The following is a 24,646-nucleotide window of genomic DNA, read 5'->3' on the forward strand; positions in this document are numbered from 1 at the left end:
TATCCGTCAACGTGTTTCCATGGTGTTTGAATGCTCAAAATACCATATAATGCATTGTTATTAACTGGTATCGCTAACATTGCTAACAGTGATTACCTGGGACATATAATTTGATTAGATTAAGCATAAAACACGAGTACAGGATTGTCAAACCAGCCATAAACTGTCTTTAGTCTTTAGTTTTTTGGAAATAAAATAGTTTCAAAATTGTATATTTATAGGAATGTTCAACTGGAACATGATCAACTTGGGTGTGATGTCATAACCATCTCAGACATTCGACTTCCAAGGCAAATTTTAAAGCAATTGGTGTGGCAAATATCATTGTACTTTTATTACGTAGCTTCCTGCCAGATGCATGTAATTATTTTAAGAATATGTGGATTTAACCTACTATAACTTCAGCTATGAACAATACACACAAAAGGCAGGACTCTCAATGTAGTAAACAGGGTTCTACATTATACAGATAAACAGTACTTTGGCCTGTAAAAGTGAATACCCTTCAGTGATCAACAACAGAAAAGAAAAGCACTGTATCACTTTGTCTCGGTATCATTCATATTTCACTTCCATTCCCTTTGTAATGTTTTACATACACAGTAATAATAGTAGTAATATAAATAAAACATCCATTGGACTTTATGTGCAGTAATATTTTATTTCAACTATACATGCCGTGTTAAAAAAAATCAACAAAAATATCCTTAACAATGATGGTATTATTTACATGTTCACAGTACTGTTTTTGCAACATATCTACACAATAAAATACTCTTGAGAAAAAAAATGGAGTCTCAGTTTTGCACAGTAATAAAAAAAAAACCTGAAAAAAACAAAACAATGTAGGTAGGGCGGTTGCACATGGAAAAATTGGCTGAAATGTGAAGGCTTCGTTTCAAAATTGCAACAGAAAAACCAGATTCGTATTGCAATATACAAGGCAGTGGAGCAGGGGCGGGCATCCAGCAGCTCGGCGCATGGGCAGTTACTTAAGTACAATCATTGCATGTAAACAAAACTTCAGCATCGGACCTTCATGAGCGGCTTTGAGCCGTCATCCCGGGACCGACGCGCGAGACATGGGCTTTCCTTGTCTTTGAATGAATTAAATAAAAACACTGTTTGCCGAATCTCTCGGTACAGCTGAAATGTGAAACATGGCGAGGGTAGTTTTGCAGAACAAGCGTACATCCCAGTGTCTGAATACATTCTCCAATTCTCATCAATACCCTTTAGTGACCCAAAACAAAAAAGCACAGAAAGAAAAGCACTGTATTGTGTTGTTCTCTGTAACGCTCCAATCTTCACTCCGTTTTACTCTGTTTTGCCCCGTTAAGTAGCTATATTAAAAAAAACAACTAAAAAACATGTGCAATGATTGCTTCATGAATAAAAAAAAAGTTTACCATTAATGAGTCTTTTAATAAGGCACAGAATACACAAACCCAGGTACACTTGCCTCTGAAATATCCATATTCATATATTTATATATTTACAATAACGTCATTACCGGCATGACTTTGTAGGACACATTGGTAGATGTTACTACAATTAATTGTGATAATTGGTTTAATGGCTGAGGCGTCTGGCCCTGTACCCTCTGGCGGTGTTTCAGGAGCCTAACAGATACTGTGTGGACCCAGACAGTGAATTTGGCCTGTACTGAGCATCGTGGACACATTGCACCTTGCCAGCTGGGTGGAATGAGCCACTTGCAGTTTAATGGTTAAGTTTAATATAATAGCTAATACAATAACCTTGAAATGTTTCTACAGTGGACCAAATTTAGCAACGCGTTCACTTTTAAGGACAGCACAGGATAAGATAGGATAGGATAGAATGGGTTAGGGTTACCTTATTGGTTCCCAAAAGGGGGAGCTATGTCTTGGTCATAAATGCAGTACTTTTTATTTATTTATTTATTTTGCCCTAAAGGTTTCTATAGTCCGATTCAGAGAAAAAGGAAAATAACAAGGCTCTAGCAAATCAACAGCACTTGATATTTGGGGGGTGGGGGGGGACAAAAATCCAGTTTGTGAAACAATCGAACAAGCGAGTGAGCACACGCAAGAGAGAGAGACTGATTTATGCAGTGCTTTATAAGTCTACAGGCTTCGCTGTGTCTCCATGGGCCCAATTGGGCTGAAACAAAATGCCATATCGGACCAACAAGATCAAACACAAATGGACCAAACCTACAAACGCAGCCTGGGGCAGGGGGGGTGGCTCAGGCTGAGCCCAGAAAGCACTCGAAACACACAACAAATGTTCATCTAACCCAATAGCAGCAAAAGTCTTTTTTGTGGAAAAGATTTTCCTCAGTGAGTTAAAAAAAACAAAAAACAACCTTGTCCAAGTAGGCACCCTGGACATTTCCTCTGCAGAGAATGGTTGATTAATATCTGGCTCTACAGCTCCACTCATACACGCTCACACACAACCACACACACACACACAAGTGTGATGTTAACGTACCCTGAAATGGGTTTTTAGTTTTATGACAGTAATGACTGCAGCTGGAGAGAAGCCAGCTGTAAGTGCATCCTTTTTGTGTGAGCGCAGAATGCAGACTGGTTAACCCCAGAGGCTAGTCCTCAGAAAATGAAAACGCTAAGTCTCCGTCCCTCCCCTGGATGCAGCTAAAAGCATAAAGCATGTTCTCTCACATGGACGCGCTCCACAGTTTTGTCTTCTTGAAAACGTTTTTTTGCCTAATGCACACGTTCCCCCCCCCGTCCGCCACCGCCGTCCTCAATTCTGCTCGGTTTGCATCGTGCAGGACGCTGCAGGGTGGCGTGGAGGAACAAGAGGCTTTCTTCAAGTATTCCCGCAACTCAGAGCCCACTTTTGATGCACTGCTCTGACCTCAGACGGCCCGGCCGCCTTGAGAGGTCAGAGACCATCATCACATGTCGCCTGCGAGAAATAAAGTTAGCAAGAGCCAGTCTCTGTGGCTCTGCCATGCTTTCCCCCAGGGGACACCCAGATACATTAATGTTCACGGACCCTCCTTAGGCCAATAAGCTTATTTGTTTACTTCCAGTGTCCCACTCACGGAGTAACTGACCTTTTGGAAAAGCGTTCAGCAAGAGGATGTCCATAAACTTGTCATGTCTGGACCCTCGAAAGGCCGAAAAGCTTTTCTTTCTTTTACGTCCAGTGTCCTTGTTGACATTGTTAACTGGCCCGCGAAAAGGAGCCCAATCAGTAGCTGTATTTGTTCACAACCCTCATCTGAGCAGTCTGTGGCACAAAGCCGTTAGGTTTGGGCGGCACGTCGGGTTTTAGCGATGCTGTCCGTTTGACGCTGGTTCGAGGCAGGGAGCCATGCCCACTATAACTGCTCTGCCGGGACACTGAGGGCGTCATGCCCATTGGCACCCCGTGGGAGTCCAGTCTAGAGGGTGGCATGGGGGGCACGTACCCTCCCCTGCTAAAACTGGGCTGGCGGGTCATCATCACCCCATTGGGTGAGTGTAATCCTTTGGGAGGAGAGGAGATCGAGTGGCGCTGAGAGGACCCTCGGTGGTACCTCTGCCTGTCCAGCGTACCACCTGATTGCCCAGTAGGTGAGGTGGGTGTGGACGGTACGTCCACCCGCTTGGTTGGGCTGTTTCTGGGCAGTGAAGAGGACGGTGAATAGAGAGATGCCTCTCTGCTTGGGACCTTGGGCGGGATGTCTGCTACGTTGCCCAAGGGCTCCAGCATCAGGTGTTGCCGAGGACGTGGTACTTCAACCATGATGCCCTTGGTGGGGTTGGGGTTGCTGTTGCTCTCATTCAGGTGCTTCAGAAGGTCATTCAGTGTGTTCCTTGCATCAACTGACCGTCTGTGTTCCTTGCGGCTGGATTTGGAGCCGTGATGTTCGCCGCTTTGGGCCTTTTTCTCCGGCCGGGGACCATCGGGACTGGATGCCCGGTGCTCGTGTGTGGCATTGGGAAGCACCACAGCACTCGGGATTTGATGGCTCCCCATAGCTGGGTGCGTAGGAGAGCTGGACGGAAGGTACTGTGGACTCTTGGGGGGACAGTCTTTGCGCCCGAGCTTCCCTTGGGACCTCTCCCACTGGTTCTTGACTGGCTGCATGGACTTTTGCTGAAGCACAGGCGTGGACTCTGGAGTTGGCAAAGCAGTTAAATCCGGATTCTGCCCACTGAGGATCATGGTCTTGGTATCAGGTGACGGTGGCACCTCTTTCCCTCCATTCAGCAGGCTGGAATAGAGCTTGGGTGTATCCATCGGATGCGGGTACTCCTTTACCGGGCTTTCGAAGAGGCCGTTCAGCTTGGCAAAGCTTCCTGTGGAGTCCGTGCAAGACTGCGCTAACTCTGTGTCCTTGTGGATCTTGCGTGGTTTGCGCAGGAAGGCATCGCGATAGCAGTAGACAACCATCCCGGCGATTAGCGCCCCCAGGAGGAAGGCGCCGAAAACACATGTGATTAGGATGTTCATGTGCACCATCTGGTTGGAATCACCCGACTGTATCTCCCACACACCTGAAACACACATACAGCCCAATTACATGTGAACCCTTAGACATACACACTTCACTGTGCTTCCCGCTGATATTCCAGCAGAAAGGTGGAGTCTGCTTCCCCTTTTCCCGGTAGGTATTTTGTCATTTACTGAAATTGGAGTGGCTAAAAGCTACATAGGATTATATTAGTGAATAAACTATCCAGTCAGTTGTTAAAAGGTTTTGAAGAGTTTTTGAGGCATGTCCATTGAGGAACTAGGGTGGTTAGTGTAGTCGAGAGTTTTCTACCCTTCAATCCAAGGCAACTAAGACAGCAAAAGAGACGTACCGTTTCAAGAGGAAGATTTAGTTCGAAGTGTGTTAGATTTCGCAGGCATTTCGAGAGTGTTAGTGTGTTTTTAACCGTGCATTCGTATGTAACGCTACAACTGTAGTCAGAGGCAAGGCCTTTGGGAGAGCTTACAAAACCCAGAAAAACAAAAGAAAAACTAAAAGAAAAAAAGGAAGAGCAAAGAAAGGCATGTAGAGAGATGCAAGAATAGAAAGTAATTAAAGAAAGTGTTAAAAAGAGCAAAATGAAATCTTGTACAAAAAGATGTCTTGCAGAGATGAATGGTAAACAAAGCACATGTAAATCAAAGTCGTCTGATAAAAAATAAACAACAACAAAGCAGAAAGAACGGAAGAAGAAATTTGCTGCCATGTGAGCTGATGGAATCTGAGAGTAGCTGCTTTCATCGCCTCGCTAATAAGCTTTATAAAATTTTATCATCTTATCAGACTCTTTCTGAGACTGAACTTTTACTCTTAGACGAGTGTCAGCAGCTACACTTCCTGTCAGAAGTTTGCGGACACCTTGTGTCCAAGAACACATGCTCCTTTTTTGGAGGAAAACCGTTAGAGGAGGTCGGCATCACCAAACTTTTAGACAGGGAGTGTGTTACTCAGATTTCCGTGCAGCAGCGCAGCATTGCTCCCGTTTAAGGCCTTACCCTCCAGCACCCCCGGCAATGACTGGGAAGTGTCTGGGTCGTCTTGGAGAACGAATTTCCGTGAGCCAAAGAGTGTGGGTGGCAGAGAGGGTACGGTTTGGGGTGATTCTATGCGGCCTGAGGCGGCGGGCGGCGTGATTGACGGTTCTGGTAACTCCATGTCTGTGGTGACAAACAGATTATTCACAAACGGAACAGGCGGCAGGCACAGCACAGCGTCTGCTGGGTTAGAAGACGCAGCTTGTGGCCCCCAGCTTAGGGCCTCAACACTGATTTTATAAAGCGACAATTCTGCAGAAAAATCCGAAATCAGATTTCCAGTTCCGCCCTGGCTGTGGTGTTTTAGGAAATACATGTTTGGTGGCAGGTTTGCTTCTTTAGCTTAAGCACTACCGCTATGAGGCTAATGCACCTATATTAGACTCATAGCTAAAGTTTTAGACTAAAGAAGCAAACATTAGACACTGGCTGATCGACTGCAATGTGTGAATTTCTTTTTTTTTTTTTTACAGAACTGTCGCATTATTTGATGTGTCTAGAAGTTCATATGCATCAAGATCTACTTTTAGAAACAGCAGAAGATGCTAATGATACTAACGCCAATGTTTTTAACTGCTATACGGGCTAAAACCCCCATCAAGTCCCGGTAGGTTATGACACAATACCGGCTGAAAGAGGGGAGAAGGAGAGAATAGCCCCCAGAAAACAGGAAAAGGAGGATTGGGGGTGGAAGAGAGACCATTTGGCTACAGACCATGCAGGGGATGAAGACTGAAGAGAAAAATAACAGTGAATAGAAGATGATGGTGAAATAGCGACAGATGAAAGATGTCTAAAGATTCTTCAGTCTAAAGAAGCAAAGCCTTGGTAATGGTAATGAAGATGTTGATGTTGATGTTGATGCTGATGCTGATGGTGATGATGATGATGGTAAAGAAGCTGTGCAGTAAAGGGTTAAATGGCAGCAGTGGAGGACGAAGTGCGAGAAACTGAGAAAATGCTGAACTCAAGGAAAGAAATCATTCGAGTAAAGGAAACTAACCAGAGGTTGGGTCGCCATATGATTTGAAATCTGGCGCTGAAGCAGTAGTCAAAAACTCTAAAGGAATTAAAGGAACAAGAAATCAGCATAAAATAAGGAAAATAAAAACTCCAAAATAAAAGTCCTACGGCTACGACAGAATGTTCTCATGACTCTCATAAAAAATTTATGTGTAAAATTAGCACTTATTCTCCAGTTCTGCTTCTCGTAAGCTGCTGGACTGAGAGGCTCTACACTCAGCATTAGAAGCGTGTGGCAGTAAGTAAGTAAGTAAGTACGTAAGTAAATAAGTGTGTGTTTGCATGTATGTGTGTGTTAATGTGGTGGAGGGTTACTAATGTTAGGCATGTGAGCTTTGATGGGCTTTCTGCAAACACACAAATCTCACCATGACAGTCTCCGAGCCGTGCCGTGTTTCCAAACTCAACGTCTTGCTCAAAACTCGACCTGAGAGAGAGAGAGAGAGAGACACAGAAAGAGGAAGGAGGAGGAGATATATAAAGTGTGAAAGGGTGTGGGGGGGAAATAAGGAAGCAAGAGTGAGAGAATGTGTGGGGGGGTAGGAAAATAGAAAATAAGAGAAAGTGTGTTGAGAGAGAGAGCAGAAAGAAATGGAGAGGATATAAAAATGTGTGGTGAGATGGAGAGGGGAAAGAGGGGGGAGAGAGAGAGAGAGAGAGAGAGAGAGAGAAAGAGAAAATGAGTCCGGTACACACTGACCTCTATGTATTCATTAAGAATAAAGCTGTGAAACAGTAAACACATTCATTCATTAACAACAACAGAGCTCTGAGCCTGCTGTGTGTGTGTGTGTGTTAGCCAACTTACTGCACGCCTGCTGGAATCCTCTCACAAGCTCCATGAGGCATCCAACCACAGTACGGATCTCTAGAGGCAATACACGACCTGTAACACACACACACACACACACACAGATATTAGCTTTAACACGCACACAATTTAGCACATATAGCAACATCACATAGGCATATCGCCCCCTACACTTCCTGTAGTGTATTACAGTCTGTCAGAATGACTGGGTGGATCATATGAACATTATTAAGCATTATAGTGCATTATAGAGAGTGCCCATATTATTATAAAGGGCCCCCTGCGCTTCCTGTAGTGTATTACAGTCTGTCAGAATGACTGTGTGGATTATATGAACATTCTTGTGACACAGGAGCACAGTTCTTTAGTTTTTTTCAGTGTAAGTCATTTATGCAAATAGCCTTTTTCCATAAAACATCAGGGACAACATGAATATCTGTGTGTGTGTGTGTGTGCACTCACTTGTGGCAGGTCCTGTGTCTGTCGCAGCGGCTCAGCGGAATCCGCACCACACAGCTGGAGAACGCCACGAACAGAGTGTGTGTGTCTTTGTCTAAATGGAAGGACAGAATACGTCTGTCGTCCTCGTTACTGGACAGACACCTGCGTAGGGCGAGAGAGACAGAGAAAGAGAGAGAGAGAGAGTGTGAAGAAGGCGTTAATCACGTTATCAGATTGTTCTGTCACTCAGTGCTTTTCAGCCTCTAATCAGCTGCACTGCGGCACAGAGCAGAGGAAACTAACGCTTAAAATAGGAAGACTCTACAACCACACAAATTCTCTAGAATTAAGAAAAAAACATCTGTATCAAAGTCTGTTTGGATAAAGGTGCAAGTAATAGAAGTTATACTTAATAATAATAATAATAATAATAATAATAGTAGTAGTGGAATAACTAGAAAATCGCATTTTCCGGAAAAATGCAGATTGCTTAGTTAAAGCAATTCACAGATGGTTGCATTAATGTTGCTAGGTGGTTGTAGTGGAATAAGCTGTTCCATGCCATTGCTATGGTATACCAGGTGGTTGCAATGGTGTCCGTGTGGCTCTCCTGGTAGAGCATGGTGCTATAAAGTGAGTTTTCTTAGCCAATGATCCAAAGATTCTAAGGTGGTTGCTAAGGTGTTGATAGATGGTTGCTCTGCTGTTCCAGGTGATTTCAAAGGGTGTTTCTCTACAGTATGGTGCTAGCAAGTCAGTTTAGATAAAAGTGATAAGTAATATAAGCACTGATCATTATTATTAATAATAATAATAATAATATGATGATTTCTGCAGCATGTCTAATACAATGAGGAACCAAATAACTAAACAGGTTTGAAAGTGTGTTTATTGAGACTGTCGTACTTGGCCTGGTTGAAGACATCGATCTCCTCCAGCAGGACGCTCTCGTTGAGTGATAGCGCTGTTGTTTTCGCCAGGACCTTCAGGACTATACCGCCCTCCGAGCCGATAAAAACCACTGTGTAATTCTTAAAGGGCCCAGCAGCATTGTCTACAGCCAGAGCGGTCAGTCTGTACCTGTACAACAAGAGAATACACCATCAACCAGATCATTAAAGGCCCCTGAAGCTGGAGCTGCCAAAGTGTCCAGAGTGTCCAGTAAATCATACTGGACAAACAGAATCAAACTCTTTCTCTATAAGTTTACACCAGAGCTACAGGCTAATGTAGCTACCATGTAACGGAAGCTGACATCCCACCATTGTCTGTTTATATAAAGGTCAGTAGGTCAAATCACAGTGTGGAATGGGAGAGTTAAGTGGGGTCAGTAAGTTTGGGTCCTGACCTGACTCTGGTCTTGGTGAACCACGGCTCGTCTCCTATAGAAGGCACAGCGGTGTCCATCAGCGGGTGAGACTTAATGAACTGCAGCGTCTCGTCCGGAAATTCGATGGAGCTTTTGTAGGACTCTGCTGATCCATGACCTGCACAGCAGCCTGGCCTGGAGACACACACACACACGCTCGGTCACACCCGACAGGAACCGCACAAAACACACCAAAAAAGCCCCTCTATGGGCATAAAGCTGCAGTGTGTCACACACCTGTAAACTTACACCCCCACCCATATGGCTACTGCACGCATCACGTTAAAAATGCAACATGGCTAATTATCCCTGATCAATTATTTAGCCGGGAGCGATTAGGTGGTTAGCCGCAGGTGTAGCTCACCTGGGCTTGGGCAGCTTCTCCTCGGGGAAGGGTGTCCAGACGGAATCCGGAGTCTTCTGCTCCTTAAAACGTCCATGGAAAGCTTTCTCGATGTCTGGCATGGAGAAGGCACACACTGCCGAGCCTGGGATACTGATTAATAAACAATAATCAATATGCATTAGTAACTGGACAAAAGTATTGGGACACATTTATTGTTTCTACTAAAACCAGGGGTTTTAAAAAAGAGCATTCTACTTTTGTTGGAGTAACTGTCTCTGCATTGCTGTGAGGATTTGATTGCATTGCATCACCACCCCATCTCATCCTCAACTCAGCCCAAAAGTATTGGATGGACCACCAACCATCATTACAGAGAACACAGTTCCACTGCTCCACAGCCCAATGCTGGGGGTCTTTATACTCCTCTAGCCCACGCCTGGCGTTAGTCAACGTGCCAACAGGTTCATGTTCATCTTCAGAGAGTCTTGTTTTATTGGCAGTACTTCTCTACAGGGACTAGACCAGCTGTGTGTGTGTGTGCGCGCATCTGCACATCTGTGTCAGCAATAGGTGCAACTTAGAACAGCTGAATGCATTCATCAGAAGAGGTGTCCACAAACATTTGACCATACAGTGTGTGTGAAAGTATGACCAAATTAGCTGCTCAGTCATCATGTTCCTAGACTTTCGATGTAGTGTTTACCATTATCGATGTTCTCGGTTTGCGTGCCACGCTAAAAAGGAGCATTGAGGAAAAGCGTGTGCACAGGTGTGTTTACCTGTTAAGCTGTGTTGTAAACACTCCCACGACTGACGGCACGCCATTGATGTTGATGATGTCAGTGACTGATTGCAGGACGTCGAAGTAAAAGAAGGATTCTCCGGGTACTGAACAGTTTAGCCGCGCTTTAACGAACGACGTCCAGTGCTTCTCCAAAACACGCTGAGAACCGCCGACATCGTTCTTGCAAATACGAGCTACTCTAGAGTAAACCGCCTGAAGAGAGAGAGATTAGAATATAAATGTTGAATGCTTTACAAGAATATTAGTCATTAATAAAAGAGAAAAGGGGGAGAGGGACCTTTTCAAAAATAATATTTCACTCTGATCATATTTCACTCCGATAGCTAAAGAATAGATGGTTCAGTAAGCGGCTGTAGCGATGGAATTAGTCGCGTGTAAGTGTTTCAATAATTCAGCAGCACAAATCATCATCCAGGCCCAGGTGCAGACTGCCGCGATTAGCAAACTGAAATATTCATTAGCATTAGCACATCTCTGGCAGGTCACACATTCACACTGACAGGACATGGAATATTGGCCAAACACTCAATACACACTCTACAAATCACAAAACACACAAGGACTAACCAGTCAGCAGCATTCCTATTCAAGCTCCACCCAAAAGTGCATTATTTTGTCGTTCCTGTTGTGAGGTTGGATGAACTTAGTGTATCACAATCACAATATCTACATCAGGGTGAATATTAATAAGACTCTAAATGTAGGTATTGTGATATACACTGAGGTGGAGCTACAGTCTCTCATTAGAGTGAATATTAATAACACTCTAAATGTAGGTATTGTGATATACACTGAGGTGGAGCTACAGTCTCTCATTAGGGTGAATATTAATAACACTCTAAATGTAAGTATTGTGATATACACTGAGGTGGAGCTACAGTCTCTCATTAGGGTGAATATTAATAACACTCTAAATGTAGGTATTGTGATATACACTGAGGTGGAGCTACGGTCTCTCATTAGGGTGAATATTAATAACACTCTAAATGTAGGTATTGTGATATACACTGAGGTGGAGCTACAGTCTCTCATTAGGGTGAATAATAATAACACTCTAAATGTAGGTATTGTGATATACACTGAGGTGGAGCTACAGTCTCTCATTAGGGTGAATAATAATAACACTCTAAATGTAGGTATTGTGATATACACTGAGGTGGAGCTACAGTCTCTCATTAGGGTGAATATTATATATATATATAACTCTAAATGTAGGTAACATGATATACACTGAGGTGGAGCTACAGTCTCTCATTAGGGTGAATATTAATAACACTCTAAATGTAGGTATTGTGATATACACTGAGGTGGAGCTACAGTCTCTCATTAGGGTGAATATTAATAACACTCTAAATGTAGGTATTGTGATATACACTGAGATGGAGCTACAGTCTCTCATTAGGGTGAATATTAATAACACTCTAAATGTAGGTATTGTGATATACACTGAGGTGGAGCTACAGTCTCTCATTAGGGTGAATAATAATAACACTCTAAATGTAGGTAACATGATATACACTGAGGTGGAGCTACAGTCTCTCATTAGGGTGAATATTAATAACACTCTAAATGTAGGTATTGTGATATACACTGAGGTGGAGCTACAGTCTCTCATTAGGGTGAATATTAATATCACTCTAAATGTAGGTATTGTGATATACACTGAGGTGGAGCTACAGTCTCTCATTAGGGTGAATATTAATAACACTAAATGTAGGTATTGTGATATACACTGAGGTGGAGCTACAGTCTCTCATTAGGGTGAATATTAATAACACTCTAAATGTAGGTATTGTGATATACACTGAGGTGGAGCTACAGTCTCTCATTAGGGTGAATATTAATAACACTCTAAATGTAGGTATTGTCATATACACTGAGGTGGAGCTACAGTCTCTCATTAGGGTGAATATTATATATATATATATAACTCTAAATGTAGGTATTGTGAGATACAGAGATATTAGGGTGGAAGGGATTTTTTTCAAGTGAAAAGTTGTGAGTTCTGTAAAGCTCACAACTGTCTAGCCTCACAACAGTTGCCAAGAATGAACACATTTGTGGGCGGAGCTTGGAGAGGAGTCGGAGTTTCAGCGTGTGCAGAGCTTTTAGTTAGTTTCAACTGGGTGTTGGCGCGACACGTACCTTCCCCAGGTTGTTGTGTTCTGTTGCGATCTCCCGAAGGAAGAAATAAACATGATTCCCATAATCCACCGCATGCAGGAAATGCGGCTCTGTGAGAGAGAGATAAATGGAGAGAGAAAGAGACGAGGGAAAGAAAAAAGAGAGTGAGTAAAAGGTAGCGAGAGAGGGAGGGAGAGTATTATCATTGCTGACCTGGTGTGAATTTTTGATGTACTTTTGCTCAGAACTGAGGGTCTCGTGGTGACCTAGATTGCTGGACGGAGTGTATTTGTGTGTGTGTGTGTGTGTGTGTGTTTATTTGTGTGTGTGTTAAGGTTTGACAGATAGTCTGCAGGATAAGTGTTAGATGGTGTTAGAATGGACTTGAAGCACTCTGACAGACTGATGGACAGAAACACAAGAGTAAGAGAATGTGTGTGTGTGTGTGTTTTACCTTTTAACCACTTGGAGTCATATTTGATGGTTCTGAGTGCTGATCCGTCTCCCATACTGCGGTAAATCACTGCATCGCTGGCCAGGAAGTCTGCCACTGTGGCCGAGTACAGTTTACTGTCTGAAACACACACACACACACACAGTACATTAGGCCCATGCTTACATTATAAATCAGTGCCCAGTAAATATGCATAGATGTCAGATCCACTGGCTAGCCTCAGACACATTTTTATCTGAAATGAAGAAAACTAACATTTTAACTTCGACTATTGTGGCTGTCCTCGCATGTATTCTTTCATGGCTATATATTTAAATTAATACACTAATTTAAATATATACATAGATGTTATAACAAGCTAGGCTAACTTAGCCACTGTTTTCTAGCTTTTAGCTTTTCTAGCTTAAGGCTCAAAGCTCAAAAAGACACTGCTTACTTAAAGTGTGGGTCTGTAACCTGTTTCTGAGCCTATTTTGTAAGCAAAGTCAACAGCCAGCACACATGGATCACTGCTTCCAACATGGCTGTTTTTTTACCTCGAGACATCTCAACGATCACTATACACATACACACTCACACACACACACATATAAACACATACACACACACACACATATACACACATACCTCCTTCTTGCTTTCTTTCTGAATGGCACTAATTCAACTCTCAAACACCACCATTGCAACACTGGACGAGAGGAGGAGGTGGTGTGTGTGTGTGTGGTTGTGCCAGGCTCTGGGTCGTGTTTGTGCGTGTCTGTATTTGTGTGTGTTGGTGATTTATGTGTGAGATGAGACTTGCGTTTATATTCTTCCCACCAAAAAACTGAAAGCGCCATTCATCACGCGCCTTATTACACACACACACACACACACACACTCATACCTGCAAACAGGGCAACGTTGGTCTGCTTGGCATCAAAAGGGCATCGTGCCAACCCACTGATTTCCTCACCATCAAACTCTAGATTATCCAGCTGAGAGAAAGAGAGAGAAAGGGAGAGGGAAGGTAGGGGGAGCGAGAGAAAGGGAGATACAAAGGGTGATAGAGAAAGTAGGGTGGAGTGAGAGAGACACACAAAAGCAAAGAGACAAAGGGAGAGAGGGAGAGAGAGAGTATTTATATGATGAAATATATTTACAATGTAATGGACTGTACTACTTGTCCATATAAATAAACAGTGAACTGATACTGAAATGTGAATGAGTGTTTGTGTGTGTGTGCATGTGTGTGTCTGTGTAAAGTACCCTGTAGTAGCGGCACATCGGGTTGAAACCGTTGGTGCCGCAGATAAACACGAGATCATCATTTCTGGGAACCAGAACCTTAATAAAGTTATGGCACTCGTCCTGAAAGAGAGAGAGAGAGAGGGGTCATGAATAAGATAGACAGACACAAGAAGATGTCGGAGGGAGGGAGGGAGAGAGAGAGAGAGAGAGAGAGAGAGAGAGTGAATACACAGGGAAAGAAAGTGAGAGAGGTCGAGAGAGGAGTGTGCAGTCCTGCAGTGGTGTAAACAAAGTACTCTAGTTTCCGTTGGAAAGCTGAGGAGAATCACTCACTCTGTGTTTTCCCTTCATGGCACACGTCTCTCTGTCCGCCTGGCCCGACCTCCATGTTAGTTTCTGCAATTTAAGAATCGCATTACCCACAATGCTCTCTGATCTTTTTGGACCTCTTCAGAAAAAAAAGATTCATCACGTACCCCCGCAACCTAGAACAGCAGAACAGCGGCTCACCCGAGACATGCTCAGTTTTCCCCTGGAGCTACGAAGCTAGTGTAGCTAACAAATAATGGAAACCTGCTGCTAACGGCATGTCTATATCAGCACACTCTCTCGAAGCTGGCTTGCTTAGTTTTGGCTCTTTACAAAATAAACTGACTGTGCCTTTAAGGCTGGTACATGCAAATGAGCTCTGTTCTGATTGGCTGCCCTTAATCAAGAGTTTCTCGCTCCTTTTAGCTTAATTGGGGCCGAGCTAGGAGGCCGAATAGTGCAGTAGGAGGCCGAGTAGGCAGATACATATAAAAAAATACATTGTAATCCATTAAAAACAAGCTGCTTTTCCAGCTTAGCTCTGAATAAGGTCTTTTAAAATGTAAACAGTGTTAAACATAAAGTGATGCAGTCCAGTTTTCCATGCTATGGCCACTTTAAAGCTATAAAGGTTTCTAAGTGTGTCCGGACTGAGCTGGGTGTTCCCAGCTAAAGAGCAGGATTAGCAGGATAAACTTACCCTGTAGGGAATGATCTCGTTCCTGTAAGATTCCCTCAGACTCACTAAGTAGACTTGGTCCCTGTAAATGACAGGGGAAAAACAAATTAGATGAGAGAGGGAGGCAGGGGGGAGGGGGGGTAGCTGTACACTGAGCTAAGTTTGTCAGTCTGCCCAGCTTGGCCACTAATGCAGGTCACATTGTCCTTTCTGTCTTCATCAACCTTCCTGCAGCAAGAGTGGCCATCCAAGCATTCTGTAATTTATTTCCCAATAAACTTAGTGGCGGAGGGTTGGGGCATGTTCCCACTCGCCCCCAACACAGAATAGAAGCACAATATCACCAGAATATCACCACCCAAAATACTGGCTAAAATATAAATCATGAAAAAAAAGCAGAAAGGGCACATTCTTCTCATGTAGACAATCAGTGTATCTTCAGACAGGTGGAATAACGCCTTTAGAGGGCAGCAGTGAGTAATGTCCGTTTATTTGAGCGTTCTTTAAAAATCCTCCTCTATCAAATTTTTCTGAGTTTTCCTCAGGAGAGTCAGATGACGGGATTAAGCAGAGATTTGATCGTCATAAACGTAGCTTGGCCATTCTTTCGGGTGAGGATGAAGCCCCCCACACTGTTACATGAGTGCTAGGTGCACCACCATGGCGACAAGACAGACATGTCAATCCCTATTTTTAGAATATTTAGGTAATGTTGGCTGGTTAGGTATCTAATGTTAACATTATTACCATATACACTTACTGAATTAATGATGTAAAGCGTGAGGTTTTTACCTTCCGGCGATAAAAAGCGTGTCCTGGATCTTTGTCATCAGCTGGAAGTCCAGCCGGTGCTGCGACTCATTTCCCGACGGCCTGCCCCGGAACACCGGATACTGCCGGGAATCTGTAGCGGGAAAAACGCAGAACTCCTTAGTCTAGACAGTAGCACTTTAGCTATGCTAAGGGGTTTAAATTCTGAATCTAACCTAATTGGTATTGGTGATTAGCCGTATTTAATACTGCCAGGTATTGATTAGCTGCATCCATATTAATAGGTACTTTGGCCACGTATTTACTGCAGAGTATTCATTAGCTAGAGCTGTACTTGTGGATGCTGATGATTGGCTGCATTTATACTACAGAGTATTGATGAGACAGAACTATACTGGCTAATACTGATGATTAGCTGCATTTATACTGCAGGGTATTGATTAGCTGAATCAGACTTTTGAGGATATTGATCAGCTGGATCTGAGCTGCAGGGTATTATTCAGCTGGATCTATACCGGTGGGGAATGGTGATTAGTTGCAGTTATACTGCAAAGTATGGATTGGCTGAATCTGACTTTTGAGGGCATTGATGATTAGCTGCATTTGCTTTGCAGTCTATTGGTTATCCGGATCTGCACTGGAGAGTATTGACGATTAGCTGCATCTCTGCTGCATGGTGTTGACTAGCTGCATGTATAATGGCCTTAGAGAAGCTCTTTGCTATAGGATTGAAAGCTAATGCCACTAAACATTTGCAGCCTCAGCAGCCTGCCTGTAGAATCACTCTAGTCAGGGATAATGCAGTCAGTGTGTTACAGAGAGCACTGATGCATGCGTCTATCTTCTACAAATCATAGATCAGATGAACCGGTTAGCGGATTGCGTCTGCCAAGAGCACTAAACTAGGTTCCCAGGACTTTCTGTGACAAACTAAGGGGAAAGTGGTTTGGGAATTGGGAAGACAAACTGTAAATATCATGCAAAAGTTATTAGCAGCATCACTGCGAACCACAATTACACTAGTTCAGAGGCTGGATTCACAAAAGCTGCTTTTTTGCTTATCTTTAACTTTCTCTGAACTTTGAAACTATTCGCACGATTAAAGTGTTAAATAGTTTCATTATTAAAATGAATGTTGACTTTAACCAGGACCTTAACCGATTAAGCATCTCTTTTTGACAACATGACGGCAGACACTGCCTCTACTCGCCCGTCCTCGCCCAATGTCACGCCACATTTATCATGTTTTCCAAGGAAAGTTAGCTTCCTGTTGGCTTTCATCCACCATCACTGTTAGCACTTGTTTACTGAAATTTTAGGAACGATTGGTTTGCTTCTGGTTTTTATTCTCTTTAGATTCAACTCACAGTTCATTCTATTCTAAATAATGGTGAAATTGCATGGCTTATGATAAGCTGTACAATAGTTACATTCCTAAAGGCCTTTAATAAAGAGTGCCTTAAGCATTTAAGAACATTTTTATTGTTTATCTTCAGATCCTTCACAACTTTTGTCTTAGGAATGAATCCGTCTCCTGCTTTTCTGCACGTATGCACAGCCAGTGAAATGCTCTTTGTTGTACAATCTGTCCAGTACTGCGCTGTGCATGATGTGTGCGGAGCTGTAGTATTTGTCTGCACTGTTCTGTCCTGCACTTTCTGCATTGTTCGTCTATGTGAGAAAGCTTTTGTTCTGCATATAATGACGATAAAGCTGAACTGACCTTTCTGTATTCGGCAAACAAAAGCTTTACAAAGCGCTGGTAAACATCTCAATCAACCCTAATCAGAGACAGAAGTTCCACATTTTTATACTTACACTCTATATGTAGGTATTGTGATATACACTGAGGTAAAGCTACAGTATCTCATTAGGGTGAATATTAATAATACTCTAAATGTAGATATTGTGATATACACTGAGGTGGAGCTACAGTCTCTCATTAGGGTGAATATTAATATCACTCTAAATGTAGGTATTGTGATATACACTGAGGTGGAGCTACAGTCTCTCATTAGGGTGAATATTAATAACACTCTAAATGTAGGTATTGTGATATACACTGAGGTGGAGCTACAGTCTCTCATTAGGGTGAATATTAATAACACTCTAAATGTAGATATTGTGATATACACTGAGGTGGAGCTACAGTCTCTTGTTAGTGGGCGGAGGCTGGAGAGGTCAGTTGAGCTGAATTAGAACTTGCTGTTTGTCTATAAATTTTGATGATGTGCATTATCCTGTATTCTGTTTATGTCAGTAAGTGTGTGTGGGTCTTTCTCTTACAGTGTCTGTCCACGGTGTCCAGAGGGACAGTGTCCTCTGGGAAACTGACGGCATGGTGAACCGGGAGCAGCAGCAGCAGCAGGCCAAGAACGGATACACTCCTCCAACACATCTCCCTCTGCAGGATACACACTGCTGCTACCGCACGAACGAGGGTGTTACCTGCACAACAAATATGAACACACACACTGTTAGTGAACACATAAACACCTGTACGCACTGGCACACTGGCATGTTTTCATGCGTTATTACCTAAACATAAGCGCACATACACACAGACAGCATCACACATGTCCAGAGCTATTTCAGGAAACAGGTTCAGTGTTCTGTGTGACCTCGGCCACTTTCATCATCACAGACACATACATACACACACAGCAGTAAGCCTGATGCTCCTGCTGACTGACTGTCACTGTGTGTGTGTGTGTGTGTGTGTGTGTGTGTGTGTGTGAAGCCTGTAATTGCGTGTGCACTTCATTTGAAACCGATACCCGTGATTACATATCCGGCCCTCACTGTAGTCAAGTGGTGTGTGTGTGTCAGGGGGGTGGGAGGGTGAAAGAGAGCAAGAAAGAAATACAGAGGGTTAAAGAAGTGAGAGAGCAAAATAAAAAGGAAAGAGCGGAAAAGAGAGAGAGTGTGTAACGTTAAGAAAGAATAGTGGGATACAGCATTGTCATACACACCCACACACACAAAGCTTTGATGCTGCACTGTTTGATGTATGAAATGCAGTTGTTGTCTCAGGACTGTCCTGATAGGGACATCCTTCCAGAGTGCAGAAGTGTGTGTGTGTGTCCAAAACACTGAAAACTAAGAGATGCAGAAACACACAAGTTAGAGTTGTGTCTGTAGGAAGTGTGTATTGTGGTTGCTGGTGTCCTGCAGTGATGGCATACACACACACACACATACACACACACATATGCATGTATGTGCATATTAATGAGCTCTGTACCGTTAAATATTAATGGGCAGGACAAATGATTGATGTGGACACAGACCAGATATAAACAATTTATACAGAGAAAGAGGGCAGGAGAGAGAGAGAGAGGGCAGGAGAGAGAGAGAGAGAGGGCAGGAGAGAGAGAAAGGGCAGGAGAAAAAGAGAGTGAGAGAAAGAGAGGGCAGGAGATGGGAGGGGGGTGTTGGAGGGTTCTGTTTGAGGGGAGCCCAGAGGGTGGATGCTGAATGCTTTTACCGAACACACTCCATATTGACACATTTGCAATTAGCTGAGACACACACACCTGCTCCCACAGCGCTGTGGGAAGAGTGTGTTTGTCCCTGTCCTGCACTGATTGATCAGTGAGTTTTGATCTGGAGTTTATTGATCAGAGCGAAGGACTCGACCTGGTCAACCTTTAGATGACACCATATCACTGTGTGTGTGTGTGTGTGTGTGTGTGTGTGCGGTCTAAGGCTGTGTGTATAAAAGATAAACGATTCTGTTTGACAGGTAAAAACCTCTCATGTCAGGAAGGATGGCTCATTTACTCAACAGTACAGATATCAATATTAGTAGTAATCAATAACCCCTGGCTCCTCCCTACTTTACTGCATTAACACAGAGCAACACAGTGAAAAAAATGGCAGTAGCAGCAGTTTAGCCCCACCCATTGATCCTACACCAGTTTAGCCCTGCCTATTCAGCATACAGTCGTTTAACCCCACCCATATAGAAGAGTGGCCTTGCTCATTCAGCATACAGCTGCAGCCTAGTCTTACCCATTCATGCCAAAGTTAAGAGAGTCTTCAACTGGACTTCTCTTTAAGCTGCATTATGTGGGAATTGGCCTTGCTTGCTCCTGGGCTCCCTCTACAGTCAAGAGGTGTAATTCACATTCTGAGCCACTCTGAAAGCACGCGTGCATTTCTGGACAAGCGTAGAGATACAGAACCATCACTGAAAGTGATAGAAGCATGTGGACTGAGATGGTAAGTATTACCGAGTAGAGTAAGATTACCGAATTTTATCCAAATACAGCGCAGCGCCATGCAGTTCCTGCAAGCGCTGTCCTGCCCACAAGCCGAGCTCGGAGTAGCAACAATAGAAACGCTATTCACACTGAGCATCACACTGGTTTTGAAGCTGTTATTTTAAAGTAAAAATGCTACATAATGTTGCTTTAAATCCAGGAGGGCAGCCAATCAGAGCAGATATCATTTGCATGAATCAGCCTTATACCTTTTTAAAAAATATATATTCTTAAGGTTGGACAATAGCCACGTAAAACGTTTTAGTAGATAAAAGCAACACTAGAAATTGGAGCTGTTTTGCTGTTCGGTCAGCAGAGCTGTTTAACTACAACTGCTGATCCGCTACCAGCTGCTGAAATCAGCTCAGCTATCAGTCACAAAGTGCAGCATCAGCCCAGCTATCAGTCACTGATCTCAACGTGGCTTTATTCTGTCTGGTGTTTGATCATGATTACTGATCAATACACAGGGCCTGATCAATGTCAGTGATTTGAAGGTGCTGCTGGTAAACGGTGCTGGGATTATATTCAGCAGATAGGGAGGATCAGGGTGGTCAGGGTGACGCAGTGAGAGTGGTGAGTGTGGCGGGTTCAGGGGTCGATACCTCTGAGAGACACGTCATTATTCTAATGAGGTCACAAATGAACCTTTTGTTTCCACTGACTCTGTGATCTGTACTGAACTGCAGACGTCAGCTCTCTCTGCCTATCTCTTTCTCTCTATCTCCTTTCTCTCTCTCTCTCTCCATTCCATCTCCATCCCTCTAGCCTTTCTCTTTTCCCCCTCTATGCTTTCTCTCCCTCCCTCTATCCCCTCTCTCTCCATCCTCTCTCTCTTGTTTTACCCTTGTCCTCTCTCTCTCCCTCCTTTTTCTTACTCATTTTCTTAGTATTAACGTTCTGTAAACCTGTTCTGTAGCCATGGAGGAACCCTGTAGTGGGCGGAGCCTGGAGAGGGGGTCTTTTTGTTGTTTGCTCTCTGTAAGTTCAGATGCACTCCTCTAAACCACCTCCGGCACGGTCGAGCTGCCGCTCACCGCTACATCATTACTGCCTGCGGTTCAGCTGCCCGACACACGCAAGGCAGAGCGGGCGAGGGAGGAAAGCAAGGAGAGAGAGGGAAAGAGAGAAACCTAATGCAAAACAGAAACAAAAGGACGTCCAAAGGTCAGGCGTCTAAAGTTACGGCTCAGTCCTCAGCCAGAGCAACGTGTTTTCTATTGAGAAGAGATCAGCCCGGTTTCTGGTTCTGCCCTGTGGTGGACGAGCGCTCTGGCTGCGGTGCACGCTACTCACGCAACACTGCAGCCTGCTAGCACGCCACTGCTTTAGCTTTTAGTACCTCCCACCCCCCGTCCCCCTCTCGGGCTTTATTCCAGGCCTTCTCTGTCTGTGCCTCGATCGCCCTCCTTTCATTCTCCTCCACTCTCTCTGTCCCTCTCTTTCTCTGGCTGCTGTGGGATTGGGGTGATAAAGCGGTGAAAAACGGGGGTGTGGGGGCTAAAAGTCACTCGCTTACAGGAGCACTGTTGCTGCCAAGTGTGTGTGTGTGTGTGTGTGTGTGTGTGTGTGTGTGTTATGAGTAGTAGAAGAGAAGAATAAGACAATGAGATCAGAGTTACTGAATTATTTTAGTACAGAGAGAGAGAGAGAAAAGAGGGAGACAGAGAGAGAGAGAGAGAGAGAGAGAAAAGAAGGAGACAGGGAGAGAGGGGGGGAAAGAGGGAGACAGGGAGAGAGAGGGGGAAAAGAGGGAGACAGGGAGAGAGAGGGGGAAAAGAGGGAGACAGAGAGCAGTGAGGGACAGAGATAGTATATGTGAATGTGCCCTGTGTGTGTGTGTGCGCATTTCCAGCATTAGAATCAGCACCATGAGATTACTCATCGCTCTCTCATCTCCACAGAGACTCAAATCATTACCGCACACACACACACACACACACACACACACACACTCTTGCTCACTCGCTCACACAGATGTTACTTTTTAATCCCTTAAAAACTCCAGGATTATGACTCATATATTAATCTTATATGACTATGCTGATTAGCTGTGTGCAATATTTGTCCAAAATTATCCAGACAGCTCTCACATTAACACGCACCCATTTCTGACACAAGCGTTCTCACACAGCTTGTATAAGCTCCATAGAGAAGCACTGACCGATAGAATGGGAGGCTCCGGAGCAGCTGTGGGCTCAGGAGGTCACGGTGCCTAATGCTGAGCGTGGGCTAGAGGGGTATAAAGCCCCATAGCATCGAGCTGTGAAGCTGTGGAACTGTGTCATCCGGAATGATGATGCTCCATCTAATACCTTTGAGACTAATCATCCTACATCAGTACCCGACCTCACTGAAGCTCTCGCTCTCAGGGCAATCAAATCCTCACAGCAACGTTCCAGCGTTCCCTAGTTTAATGCTTTCTCAGAAGAGTAGAGGCTGATACTGCAGCATAAAGGGACAAAGCCCCTGTTTTAAGAATAAAAATAATAACTGCATGTGGGAGCAGGTTTCCACATACTTCTGAACAAGTGTGTAAACTGTTGCAGCCTGTCTGAGTGCCCACCTTACACAGAGAGAGAAGCTGAAAATGACAGGAGAGAAGAAATATAAGACCGGGAGAGAAGAGAAGAGAAGAGGAGTTTTTGCAGAGATGAAATTGGTAACAGTCTAATTCCAGTGTTTGTTAGCAACATTAGCCTAGCAGCACCCGCTGTAAACTAAAGAAGCACACAGCAGATGCTGATCGACTGCATTTAGAGTCGGTGACCAATCACAGAACTGCTCCTTTAAACCCTAAATAACCGTCAAGGTTGTTCTATAAGGAACCGTGTTTTTTTTTTTTTTATGAGTGAAGAACCTCCACGTAATGTAAAAGTTCTCTACCAACTACCAAGGGTTCCCTTGAAACTGCCTATCCACGTGTAGAACCATTGAGAACCTTATATACCTTCATAAGAGTGCACTGGTTACACAGCTGAGCTCAGAGGGAGCAGCTTCACACACTTTCTCCAGTGGCTTTTGCACAGAACTGTAGAATAGGAGAGTAGGCGAGCAGCTGTGTGTGTGTGTGAGTGTGTGTGTGAGAGAGAGAGAGAGATGATATACAGACAGAGAGACAGAGCTGCTCCAACCAGCTCCACACACACGCAGGTTGAACCGACTCAAACACGTCCATTCAGCAGAGCGACGACTGTGGGGGCGCTATAGAGTCATTTATCAGCTCTTGGTCAGCCTCGCTCTCTAATTAAAGATTTCCCTGATTAATGTTCAGTATGAAATTCTAGAAACATTAATATCCAGAACAAAGTTCTAACATAGTATCCAGAACGAAATCCAGAATGAAATTCTAACGACATTAATATTTAGAAAAATGTTTTTTCAGTAGTATCCAGAATGAATTTCTACTAAAATCATCATCATCCAGAATGAATTTCTAATGACATTAACATCCAGAATGTATTATCTGTCACTTGTTGTTATGTAATTATAAATTACTTACATTATTTGCATATTATCTATTATATAATAACTCCATACAGCTGAAATACACTCAGAAATGCAGGAGCTATATAAGTGCTCTTGTTATTACTCAGTGACGGGACATGACTGTAGTTATAAATGGAAGTGTGGAACAGTGAGCCGTTCTGTAGGGTTTTAAAGGCTAATCAGCTCTTTTTTAAGGTGGATGTGGTGTCAGCTCTGCTGGCCTACATTATAATGAGACACTTCTTTACATTTTCACCTGCCATAGCATCATATGGTGGCCTTTCTTAGTCTGAGTCACAGGGTGAGCTGAGCTTAACAAAAGGAGCTCATTTGCTGTATTTTAACCCTTACTGGTCTCGAGGCGTTGCTGGTGGGTTGCTACACTATATACATGTAGTTTAGATGTTATTCCTGTAGATATTACACTGAATCACAGGCAGTTCTGTATGTCAGGGAAAATGTAAAAGACTGATTTTCTGGCTGTAAAACTAAACACTTGTACTCACAACAACACAACTTCATCAAAGTCATATCCTAATGAAATATCCTCTCCTCCAGTTTAAACACCAGTCCTGTAAGATCACAGCAACCCCGTCATTACTCCCGCCAACCAGCACTTCACCTCATCTAGGCAGGTGGATAATTAAACGTAAGTCACCCGAAATCACCTACACATGCAAGAAAGCCCTAAAAGGACAGATAGAGGGATCACCCCGCTCGGCTGGCCCCTGTGGGAGCGGCCCCTGGGGGGAAACAGCTGCTTTATTCCAGATCTAGCCAATGCTGCTCTGCGTCCATTCATGCTGCTGATGGAGCATTAACACGGCTGTCAGTCAGTCCGGCAGCAGCACCGGGATCCGCCGCACTGAGCATAAATCACAGTCAGAGCAGAAAGGACAAGAAACAAGGAGAATAAACAGCGCGTCTCCATTCGGAAACGGATCAGGGATCCTCCCCTTACACCCCAAACAAAACACAGCTCCACAGAGCTAGAGAAAAAGGTTCTACGGCTTGTGACA

General features: G+C 43.8%; 1 protein-coding gene across 5 annotated transcripts in view; it reads right to left on the bottom strand.

The window, feature by feature from the left end:
* Positions 1-653: 653 nt before the first annotated feature.
* sema6d (semaphorin 6D) overlaps positions 654-24,646 on the bottom strand; it is a 133,215-nt gene continuing 109,222 nt past the window's right edge. For 3 of the 5 annotated variants that reach the window (XM_072695728.1, XM_072695727.1, XM_072695726.1), the window contains 18 exons: positions 18,160-18,321; positions 15,895-16,006; positions 15,124-15,184; positions 14,448-14,510; positions 14,133-14,234; positions 13,771-13,861; positions 12,885-13,004; positions 12,452-12,540; positions 10,281-10,498; positions 9,520-9,651; positions 9,135-9,290; positions 8,693-8,866; positions 7,808-7,948; positions 7,343-7,420; positions 6,903-6,961; positions 6,515-6,571; positions 5,473-5,634; positions 654-4,499 (listed from right to left, as the gene is read on the bottom strand). In XM_072695728.1, the coding sequence (XP_072551829.1) occupies positions 3,208-4,499; positions 5,473-5,634; positions 6,515-6,571; positions 6,903-6,961; positions 7,343-7,420; positions 7,808-7,948; positions 8,693-8,866; positions 9,135-9,290; positions 9,520-9,651; positions 10,281-10,498; positions 12,452-12,540; positions 12,885-13,004; positions 13,771-13,861; positions 14,133-14,234; positions 14,448-14,510; positions 15,124-15,184; positions 15,895-16,006; positions 18,160-18,271 (3,219 nt within the window). In that variant the 5' untranslated portion in view covers positions 18,272-18,321 and the 3' untranslated portion in view covers positions 654-3,207. The remainder of the gene's footprint in view (positions 4,500-5,472; positions 5,635-6,514; positions 6,572-6,902; positions 6,962-7,342; positions 7,421-7,807; positions 7,949-8,692; positions 8,867-9,134; positions 9,291-9,519; positions 9,652-10,280; positions 10,499-12,451; positions 12,541-12,884; positions 13,005-13,770; positions 13,862-14,132; positions 14,235-14,447; positions 14,511-15,123; positions 15,185-15,894; positions 16,007-18,159; positions 18,322-24,646) is intronic. The other 2 variants (XM_072695729.1, XM_072695730.1) reach the window with 2 other exon arrangements.

Source organism: Salminus brasiliensis, chromosome 13, assembly GCF_030463535.1.
Source record: "Salminus brasiliensis chromosome 13, fSalBra1.hap2, whole genome shotgun sequence".
In the NCBI taxonomy this organism is placed as follows: domain Eukaryota; kingdom Metazoa; phylum Chordata; class Actinopteri; order Characiformes; family Bryconidae; genus Salminus; species Salminus brasiliensis.